Source organism: Struthio camelus, chromosome 1 (genome assembly GCF_040807025.1).
Source record: "Struthio camelus isolate bStrCam1 chromosome 1, bStrCam1.hap1, whole genome shotgun sequence".
In the NCBI taxonomy this organism is placed as follows: domain Eukaryota; kingdom Metazoa; phylum Chordata; class Aves; order Struthioniformes; family Struthionidae; genus Struthio; species Struthio camelus.
This window is the reverse complement of record NC_090942.1, coordinates 4,795,880-4,807,196: the sequence shown is the minus strand read 5'-3', so window position 1 is coordinate 4,807,196 and position 11,317 is coordinate 4,795,880. Positions and strand designations below refer to the sequence as shown.

Sequence of the window (11,317 nt, the reverse complement as noted above, 5' to 3'; positions counted from 1 at the left end):
TGTTTGGTCAGTCCATCATCTCACTAGGCAGTGGAGGAAGTCAGAGAGTCTCCAGCTGGATGGATAACTAACGTCTGGTTTACTCCTGTCCAGTGGAGATAAGAGGCTGGTTAAAACCGAGGGAATTTTTAGACTCTTCCCAAATATCACTTGTCTTTTGTTTGACACAGGACTTGTCATGTCTCCCTTTCTTCGTATTGGTTTATCCAACTATGACAGTGGCCCTTACCTGCCATCCCAGGGAGAGGTGATTAACCCTTACTGTGCTGTGATGGTTAAAGAAGCAGTGGAATCAGGTAAGTGGGGAGGCATTAAATATTCATGTAGTGTGGCTTTTACTAGACTTGTGTGTGCCTTACTGTGACATTATTGGAGCATAAGAAGCACGTGGTAAGCATCTTTATAAGGGTTTGTGAAGTGCTCTTAACGTTGAAACACAGTGCAAGGCTGGGGTCAGCATGGCCCGCAAGGCAATCTGACTTTAAAATGATGTATAATAAAGTCTCCATCTTTACCTTGAAGTTATTATCAACTGAATTACAGGTCCCAGTACATGACACAGTAGGATGAGCTGAGCTGTATTTGATTTCACTTGTATTTGAGTGGTGGCTAGTTTGTCGGTAGGACACCAGACAGATAAAATCTAGATGTTCCAGAAATTCCTGGGAGGGCTGACTTTGTTTGTCACATTTTTTTAAGGACCTATCAATCAGGTTCAGTAACTTCCACCATTAAAAAATAGCTCTCAGACCGGCACAATCTTTGCGGAGAGAGCCAGTGTCTCTGCTTAATTGCTGTACTGTGTAAAATGTTCAAAGGTGAAACCTTCTACTAAGCTATTTTCTGTGTCTGCATATGCAGACTGTTGCACACTTTTCCTCGTTGAACAGCACTGATGAGTCCACATTGGGAAAACATTTCTTATTTTTCTGATGCATATAGTAGTCCTGGTGAGAGTTTAAACAGTTCTTCAGTTCTGCTCTTCAAATCCTTCAGTGCTAGGGAATTCCTCATATTAGCTGTTATTTATCTTAAAGCTTTGATAAATTACTAGCTTTACTGCTGTAATTCTTTTAAAACCTAAAACATCTCAGAAATCCCTGTTTATGCCTTGGGAAACCTCAAGCCTCCAGAGGATGTTAAAGTAGTTGAAGAGAAGAAATTTTAGAATTGTAAACTAATTCAGTGGTTCATTGTTTAAAAAAAGAAAAAGTGTGACCATTTATCACATTAAAATATTGGCTTTGTTTAAATTATTCTTCAAATGATTTTAGAAGATGTGGTGACTGATAAATTCAGAAGGGAAAAAACTGCTGCATGACAAAATATCCCCAAGATCTCACTTTTTACTGAAAATATGTCCTATTTCAGCTCTATACAGAGCTTGGCTGTTTGTTTTAATGAGGCTTTTGAAAGAGCCATAACTCCAAGTGAAGTCTTTGTCAGTTGAAAAGTGAATAAAATAAATCTGGGCAGAATGAACCTTATTTGTCTTACAAGGAGCTGGAAGAATTTTTCTGGCATCGGAAAAACAAAAATGTACTAACTAAGGCATACAATTTTTGCTCTGCTGAGAGCCTTTTCTAATAAAGAACTATCAATGTGTGAAATGAAGAAAATATGTTTGAAGGAACTTTTTTCCATCAGTGAGGATCAAATGTAGGAAAAATGACGCCCCTCTGTTAAAAGATTTCTTCGTTGGGTGGGCGTGCATTCATCTAGCGCTCAACTGCTTTGAGCACACTGAGGCAGTCAGGGTGATTCCTCTCTCATCCTGATCTTTGGTCCTCATCATGTCAGCTCTCTCATGTCAGCGGATAATGGCAGGAACCTTCCGAGACTAATTCATCCCACTGGTCTCTGACCCCTCTCTTAGAATAAGATGAATCGCCCTTGGGAGGTGTTGGTCTTAATCTGCTGCTGATGGAGGGTGTCTGAATAGCTAGATGCCTAACCCTACCTTAAGGTGACTAAACCAAGATGAAGCCACAATGAGTTTTATCTCCTGTAATTTTGATCCTGTGCAAGAACATAAATACCTGAGAAAGTCGGCTACCCTTCCTTTGTAGTCCAGAGGAACAAACAGGGATTTCTATGGTAAGATTCATCTCATCTTACGGAGGACATCTAGAATGGGTCTGATGGGTCACACCTTATAAATATCTGTGTTTTCCTCTGATTCTGAGGGCAGTTTAGACACTCAGCTCAGCAGTAGGTGTCTCAAGTTCAGTGGGATAAGCCCGATCTCAGTGCCAGAAATGTTCTCAAGAAGACCATCCAGAAGGGTTGTCACACTCAGATGGACACTGAGAATGAAAAAGGCAGTGAAGGACTCAGTACAAATGTTAGTTTTGAATATCTGAAATGTCTACAGATTCTACTTTCAGAGTCTTGCTCCTTTGTGCTGGCAAATTTCTAGTTTGCAGTCTTGTATTCATAGCTTACTCTCCAATTCCCTGGTTTCGTGCAGCAGTTGCTGCTCGGTGGTGATGAAATTCAAAACGTTCTTATGCTATTGCCCTAGTAGACAAATTTTGGCTCAAGTGGCATGCCCAAGGAGGAGAGTGAATCAACTGCAAAACTGGTGAACGATGCAAGCGATCCTGACCCCCTGCCTTGTGCTCTAACATGGTGCCATTAGGATTTCCTAAGGGCAAACGATTGCTATGTAACAGTGACTGCAGAATGCGGGACGGGATGAACCTAATCCCGGCCCCAAACCATGATACATACAATCCCAAATCCCTGCAATCTTTGTTGAGTTCAGCTGATTTCTAAGCCTATGCTGAAATCATTTTGGTAGATGCCTCTGCTCCGGATTTTGCAATGTGCTGGTATGGATCAGATATGCTATGTGTGGTATTAGAAAGGGTGAGTGGCTTTTCGGGGGGAAGGGAGCAGTGGTAGATGGTTAATATGTCTGGTTTCCAAAAGAAAGAGTTTGAGCCTAACTTCAGATTCACGCCAAGGACTGTCCCGTGTCAACCAGCCATGGTGAATAACTAGTCACTGGGATAGAGCATCCCAAGGGGCTGGGTGTGGTGCACAACGTCTATGAGTTCAGGAATGTCATGACAAGGGCACCTTAATGAATTTTAGGAGCTCAAGAAAGATCTTGAGCGGCCTTTGGTTTTTTCCCACCTGTTTACTTTGTAAAAGAGATCTTGGTATTTTATGATATATTCTTAAAAAACAGTAAGAAATGTTCCAGCAGTTTGTTACTAATGACAGACCATTTCAGAGATCATAGGCACCTCTGACGTATAAAAAAAATCTGCCCTTTAAAAATTGCTTCTGTCTCCGTGAGCCACCTGTCCTAGTGCCGTTTGACCAGCAGCTGTCTTAGTGACATTTGCTTCGTGAGAGACCCTGCTCCATGTCTGAACTCAGCAGGCCTCCAGGAGAGGCAGTGCCAGCTACAGTGGAAGCTGCTCCCCAGGAGAAACAGATGCTATTTTATCTTCCATGAGCCCGGGGTTAAATTAATCCTTGGCAAAACTCCACAGACGTCAGAGAGGATGCGCCAGGAACGAGCATCTGATCCCATACATTGGCCAGTTCATTCACATTCCAGGCCTTGTTTATTTAATCCATATACTTTGGAGTGCAATGCAAACCAAAGCACTTGTTTTGCAAGCGATGTGTTTCACATCTTTAGAGTACTTCACTGATGTAGCAAGGGAGTAATGGTTCTTTACTGAGATTTCTGTTCTCTGTGATGCTGGGAAGTTGCTGTCTCATTTGGCTGCTTTTGTTGAAAGAGTGGGTTGAACGTGTATTTGCAAGTTTGAGCCTTGATCCATGCCTGGCCCTTCAGACTTGCAGAGCCGTCATTGTTGCTGGAGAAACTCTCCTGAAGGCAATGGGAATGAACTAAGCCTGTAGACAATGAGCTCGATATCCTGTCGCCTAAATCTGCATACCTGAAAAGTTAAAGTGAAAGGAGAGGGCTTATGGTCACCTCTACTTAACTGGTAGAAATGGAGGCACCTTAGATTCAGGTGCTCTCTACACTTTGGGGAAGCAGAATTTGAACCTAAGATTGAGCTGCACAACCTTTGGTCAAATTGGGCAGGACAAAGATGAGAAGTACCTTTACGCTAAGGGAATGGTCTCCGCTTGGTTTTGCAATGCAAGGCCATTGCTACTGATCAGAGAGACAGTAGCCAGCTAAACTGCTTCGTGAGAGCCAGGTGTTGGGTTGTGGAGCGAAATTTTAGCAGTGTTGACCCACGATTCCGCATCTCTGTTCTCAAGAAGCTACTTTCTGCCTGTTTTGTGTAAATCAAAGCTGAGTAGAGGAAAGAAACCAGAGTTAGTCAAAGGCAGACACAGATTTTCTCTAGCAATGAGCACATCACATTCCAGGCTATCCACTGCTTGTGCAATGCTGGCAAGGAGGGAAAAGCTGGGATTACTGGAAATAGAAGCAGGGTCTATAGGAGGCAGGATTCACAGGTCATAAGGTCTGCTGCTCACACAACTGATTTTTATTCTCTTATTTCACCAGTTTTGACATTTGATGGGTTGAAAAGTTACAGAGAGTAACTGTGGAATAGAATTTACCTTAAGTAAGTGTCCAAGCCTTTTACAGGGTATAAAACTGACTTTATGAAATAAAGCAAGCTGGCTGAGACTCTTCATTTGACAGGTCAAAATAAAGAGATTACTTTGCTAGCTAATGCTAGGCCTCAAAGATACATTTCACCGTTTTAAGATGTGTCTGCTCTGAAGGAAAAGGAATGAATGCGTGCGGAAGAGGTGCAGAAAAGGTTTGCTAGGTCAACAGCTCTACCTTGCTGTGGATATGCTTGCAACACTTGCAAGCGACTTCACACATCAACATCCCTGAGTTAGCTGAGACGTTAGCAACTGACTGGATGCGCGCTCCAGCTGAACTTAGCCACAAAGTGCATCCAGCTTTATAGTGCATTGAAACAACTAGTTTTATTTTGCATTGCCGTGGGACAGATGTTACAAGTAGCTGATTATCTGCAATGGGATTCATCTGATTCGATGTGAGTATCCGTGGTGTAGGTATCTATGTCTGAGATCTACTCGACAGAGTTAATGGAGCCAAGCACGGAAATGGTCTTACGTTATGGTAGATGTCTGTAGCTGTTGAAAGGAATTGCACCCTCATTCCTTTATTTTATGTTAACTAAAACTTCACTTGCTGTAAACAGAGCCAACGTCCATATAGCTCAGATATGAACATCTACATTGTAGCCACCTATTGTTAGGTGAGATGAATCCCATCCCCAGTTTCACTTAGCGCAGAAACCTCCTAACACGTGATCCATAACATGGCCTGCCTGAGGGACCCACCTTAAAATGGGTAAATAACACAGATCTGTCTCAGGGACTGTAGAGCAGTGGCCTTATTGCAGGTGAGAAGCAAGTCCAATCAGTCCAAACTATTTTTTGTTGACAGAAAATGGCCAAGTGTATGTGCAGAAGAAGCCCACCATGTACCCGCCCTGGAACAGCACTTTCGATGCCCACATCAACAACGGCAGAGTCATGCACATTGTTGTCAAGGACAAAAGTGCTGAAATGGTTTCAGAGACCACGGTGGAACTCAAGGTGCTGGCAGAGAGGTGCAAAAAGAGCAATGGAAAGACAGAAATATGGGTGAGTGTTCCTAGCTCCTTTTACACCATGTGACTGCTGTAGGGTACGGGAACGCCCTACCCCATGCCAGGCTGTGAATATACCCAACAGGGCAGCAGGAACGGGCTGCCATCCAGTGAATAATAGTTTGAGTCAACTGGAGTGTGGCTTGAAGGAAGGATGTCTGTGAATATGAGAAAAAACAACATAGCAGATTTATATTACCTCCTGCTGTTATATGGAAACTTATAGCCTATATTAGCAGGTATTCTGGTTCATGTGAGCCATGCCCATGTATTAATCTTTGCTTAGGAAACCCACTGGAGACAAATGGCAGTATGAGTGGCTAAATATGAATTATTTCATGTGCTCTGGGGAAACAGCTTTACAAATTTAATCTTTCTAATATCAAGTAACTGATTCACAGCTGCCTGGCTTCAGAGGTATGCCAGAGGAACTCCTTTAAAATTACTGGAGTTACACGGGAGTAAATTTGAACTAACAACAGTCCTCGTAAGGATGCTAAATGTTAAATCGTATTCCTTGGTAGTCCAAGCAAGAAAGTTGTTGGTAATAGGCTATAGCATGTAGTATTCGAGAGCCGTGCCCTGAATAACAATAGAGTGGCGTGACATTTGGAGAGAAATTGATTTCCTGGAATTGTTTTTTGTTTTGTTTTTACTGTCAGTTCTCATGCTAAACTGTTTGGGTTAAGCAGAGAGTAGAAAAATCAAAATGGCCTAGGATACTTATAGACCTGTGGGCAAGATTTGGTAAAGAACTGTGCATAAATTGGAAGGAATCGAGATACCTAGGGCTAATTTTGAAAATCAAAAGGTCCTGTTCAGCATCAGCCCGACTCCAGAGGCACGTGCTTCAAAGCTGCGGGAAACGGTAGCTCAGCAAGGAGGAGAGGGAACATGCAGTCTGTGATCCTGCTTGGTTGCAGCAAGAGTAACAGACCAGAGATCAAATGGAAGTGGGGCACCTCAGGTCTATCGTGTCCCAGCTTGGTAGCAGCTCCTGAGATCTTGTCTCCATTCACTCCCTGTTTTGTCTCTAAGATGTCTTCTGTCCATGCTTCAAACTGCTCCAGCCTGAGCAGTGTAGCGGTGGCCTCCTTCCTGAATCCATAGAGAAGTAAGAACCAGGCTTTTCACCCAGTGAGGTGACCAAGATCAGTGACTGCAGAAGCATTCTCTGAGCTTTGGGTTGCTTTCTCTTGCAACAGGTGGACATGGGGGTCTAGCTTTCATCTGATAGCCTAGTGCTTAGGGTAGTTAAGTCCATTCAGGAGTTAGCTCAGGTTGTCCTTCTTCTTATGAGGGCTGATTTTGTATTTTACATTAAGTAGTAATTGATTTAAATACAGATATTATGTGCATAGCTTATGAGCTGTGGAGAGTGGTCCCAGATTTCCCATCCTGTAAGGGTCAGAAGGTGAGAGAATAACATTTTTCCTTACCTTTCTATGCAATAGCTCTGCTTCTCATGGAAGACAGTGAGCTAGCCTTGCTCAGACTATCCTGGAGATGAGTGGGAATCACTGTTGTGGTTCCCAGGCTGAAGAAATCCTTGAATTTAGGTCTCCTCCTTTTCAGGCAAGTGCTTTCACTGCTAGGCTCTTTCATAATACAGAGCATCACCCAACCCTGCCCTGAAAGTGCCACTTTCAGAAGCAGTTTACCTGCTTGTGCGCTTAAATCAATGGACTTGTGATTAGGCCTAGACCTCTTGGAGCTAGATTTAAAAAGGCACCTATGCATGAGGTTCAGATAGGTGGGAGTTCTCGGGTCCAGCGGGAAAGTCAAAAATGCCTGAGGAACTCACATTAACGATTTCAGCACTTTTTTAAGCACCTGTCTGAAGTTGGTTGGATATTCAGAGGTGCTCCCATGTCTTCTTTGCGGCACCCACTGGGAACGACAGGTTGTGTTTATATAAAGTACTGGGTCCTGAGCTGCTGTCTAAAATCCTGCCTGCAACGTCTGCGTTTTAATCGCATTTATCAGTGTTCTGCCATGCTGCTCTGAGAGTTTGATAAGAAGTGATCTTAGCCCCCTGTCTACAGCTGCTCTCACCCCACGCTATCCCCCACAAGGATAGAAGCACAATTAGCCTTCATTGGCATTTGTCAGTTCCCACTGGGAAATGGAGGTAGCTTGAGCCATCTGAAGTGATTGTTGCTGTTCTGAACGATTGTTTAACAATTGCACTGGTCTTTTGTTGTTGTTTTTCCCTTATCTCAACCAGCTAGAACTGAAACCTCAAGGGAGAATGCTGATGAATGCAAGATACTTCCTGGAAATAAGTGGCAAGTGACTTTGTTTCCTAACTGATAGATGTGATTTCTGGTTACATGGGGGAGATGCGGTGTCTTCAAGAAAATGCTAGCACTGAAAGCAGCACTTCTGTTATTACTGGTTTATTCATAGGAATCATCATAACGGTTTGAAATAAACACTCCAGGAGAAGCAGTTTCATTATGTGGCAGGGAAGGAGGCTGACTGTTCCTCTGTGATTTGCAAGGCATATTTTTTGGCAGTTTTACCACTAAAAAGTTGAATTTCCTCATTACACTAAGACAGGACAGACATACGAAGCCAGCTCCCTCTGAATACGTCATACGCATACATGTGTGCCTTTACGTAAGGTATACCATGCTTGTTTTATAATGCAGACATCAAGAGTGGGATACCATGCACGGATGAAAATATTTAAGTATATGTGTAAGTTGGGCTTTTAAATCAAGGGCAATCTAGGCGAAACACTAAAAGAACCTAGAGAGTGATTCATCTGATCAAGTGCAGGTGTCTGCTGCCTGGTGAGCTGAGTCATTCGCTAGGCTCCGTTGCCTGCCCCAAGCAGACCTCCAGGGACTTAGCAGCAGCTTAGTCACCCTGAACATGAGACAGCTGCTTTTAGGTGTCCTCGCTGGGAGCTGGATCCCACCAGCAGAGTTTGACGCCCATGCAAAGTGTATTTCCCTTCATCAAAGGAAAGGGGTTGCAATCCGAGTGCTCCATCGCGCTCTCCCGTCTTTGATGCCCAACTTCCCGCGGTCTTTGACGTGGGTTGGAGCTGTAGAAGGAGAGAGTCAGGAAGGGCCTTCCATGTATTGAAACATAGAAGTGCTGAAAGCAGCTAATAGCATGCCCTTATGGGTATTCTCCTCCTCATTTCCCACCTTTGCTGTATAATAGCCTGATGCTGCCTCTTCATATTCTTTAAGACACATGAGAGGCTAATGCATGGAAAATGCTGTGTCTGTATTACAAGTAGGATCAGCATCAGCTGGCGCAGGGGGCCCCTTCCCACAGAATACCTGTGCAACTTGCTTTCATACTTCATACAGACTTTCATGCATGAATAAATCAAGACAGAGATAAAGAGTGAGATGTTACGTCCGTAACTAGAAAGGAGCATATATGTAGGCAGAGTTGTTTTATTTTCTGTCCCAGAAAGTTTAAGAAGTGAACTATGAATAATGTCATGAATGCAGCAAATGGTAAAGCAATTGTTGTAAAGCAATGTAAAGCAATGGAACGATGAAAGAGTGACAAGAAAAAGAATCTCCCAGGAGTATACGTGTAGGTGTACTCACACACACATAAACATGCACACATTAAAAATTCAGCTAAGTACCCACATACATGCATACCTATATTTAAATATATAAGATGCATGTTTGCATGTAACTTATTTTTATGTAGTCCTGTCTTTTTTTAGGGCATAGTTCTTCAGTGCTACAGAAAGTTAGAGTTTTGTATTTAACTGCAAATTATCTCTCATTAGGAAATTTCCGGTCTACATTAAAAAAAAAAAATCATGAATGTTCAAGGGAGCTCAAAGGTCATTTTAGTATCCCTGTAAGAGTGGGGGATACATAAGGTCTGAACAAGCCTTATGTGGGTTTCAGAAAGTGTATTTGATAAAAATACTCACTCCCATCAATACATCAGCTTCAGTCACTTAGTATTTTGGCAGCTGCATTTTCTCAAGGTGCCTGATGAGGACAGGCTGCCCTAACAAACCTTCTGTTTCCTTTCCCCCCAGATGCTAAGGACATAGTTGACTGTGAGACTGAAGGCTTTTTCTCCTTACACCAGCGGAGGGGAGCCATCAAACAGGCCAAAATCCATAACGTCAAGTGTCATGAGTTCACGGCCACCTTCTTTCCGCAACCCACCTTCTGCTCTGTCTGTCATGAGTTTGTGTGGTAAATGAAAATCGCTCTATGCGTTTTCCCCTTTTAACTCTAAGGACCGGCTCTGCTTCTTCAGTGAATATTTGTGTTCCTGCTGTTAGTAAAGGCAGCAGGACTGGACCCTTGGCACGTTACATGTACGAGTAATTGCATCACTTCAGGGACCTGATGCAATTTCACAGTTGTAATTCCAACTCTGAAAATTCTCTCCGTTTTTTATTTTCTTTTTGATATATTTTTGTCTTTGGCCAAATGCACCCACACAGTTTGCCATTTTGCTACTGCAAAATTCAAAATGTGAGTATGCGCTGAAAGTGTTGTGAAAACCACAAAGAACCACTCCAAGAGTTGCACTGAATGAAGGTATTTGGATTTGCGAAGCCCTATAAAGACTGATGAAGAAGCAAGGCTGTTCTATTCCATGCTTCTTTCGTAAATGCTGCTTCCCTTTTTTTGTGGAGACTTTCAGAAAATTCAAAACTAACCATTTCTGTGTTTAATTTCAGGGGTCTGAACAAGCAAGGCTATCAATGCAGGCGTAAGACTTTTTTTTTTTGTTCCTTTCATTATTTATTTGGTCCTTTCTTAAGGGATTCCTTTTATTAACACCGTGACACACTTGTTCTTTCAGAATGCAATGCTGCCATTCATAAGAAGTGCATTGATAAAGTAATAGCCAAGTGTACAGGATCAGCAGTCAATAGCAGAGAAACAATGGTACGTATTGTTACTTGGTTGCTTTTAAAACACTTGAGTGCTATTCAGGTCTCTCCTACACTGATGTAAAACAAGGGAGATTTGATGAAGTGAAGGGCAATAGTGAGCTAAAAGCTGTATGATCAGATCTGCATCCTTTCTTCTTTACATTCCCAGTAGTTTTCGTTACCTCCTACCTGTGATTTCCTCAAATACAGTCATTGAATTAGCAGTCTTTGAATCAAGACTGACATTTTTCTAATGCATAGAATATAGCTCAGAGGGAAATCATGGACGTGAGGTGAAGAATTCTTAGAGAAAATTCTTAGCTATCCAGTGCCAGGCAGGATGTCACACTAAATTTTCAGAGCAGTACTTTAAAAACCCACCCTGTGCTCTCTGAGATCTGCAAACAATCAGTGGAAGGTCTAGCATCTCCACTATCATTTATTTTATTTTTCTCATAGCAGTTTATAAGGAACCTTCTTTTTTAGTGGGCAAAAGTAGAATTTAAACTGTTGGCATGACTATTACTTTTTTTGTTAATTATGTCCCATAGCTTCTATTTGTTCCCAGTCACACCTTGCCTCCTACTCACCTTTTACAGTCTTTAGAGATGACATTAATCTCACAGGTATTCAGATACCTCTAGTGTAGATGAATCCTGCCTTGTCATCACCTTTGACTCCCTACATACTGAAGGAAGAAAAATAGGCGCTTCCAGGAAGTGATTCATGACAATGAACGTAGACATTCATTTCAGGATGAGATGAATCATTCTTTAGAAGTACCTGTGTTTTT

The 11,317-nt window shown here is 42.4% G+C and overlaps 1 protein-coding gene across 5 annotated transcripts in view; it reads left to right on the top strand.

The window, feature by feature from the left end:
* Window positions 1–11,317, top strand: part of PRKCQ (protein kinase C theta) — a 66,123-nt gene that overhangs the window by 19,691 nt on the left and 35,115 nt on the right. For 4 of the 5 annotated variants that reach the window (XM_068957868.1, XM_068957792.1, XM_068957952.1 and 1 more), the window contains 6 exons: window positions 171–296; window positions 5,435–5,634; window positions 7,867–7,927; window positions 9,670–9,832; window positions 10,327–10,358; window positions 10,452–10,537. In XM_068957868.1, coding sequence (XP_068813969.1) covers window positions 179–296; window positions 5,435–5,634; window positions 7,867–7,927; window positions 9,670–9,832; window positions 10,327–10,358; window positions 10,452–10,537 — 660 coding nt within the window. In that variant the 5' untranslated portion in view covers window positions 171–178. Of the gene's footprint in view, window positions 1–170; window positions 297–5,434; window positions 5,635–7,866; window positions 7,928–9,669; window positions 9,833–10,326; window positions 10,359–10,451; window positions 10,538–11,317 lie in introns of those variants that run through there. The other variant, XM_068958105.1, reaches the window with a different exon arrangement.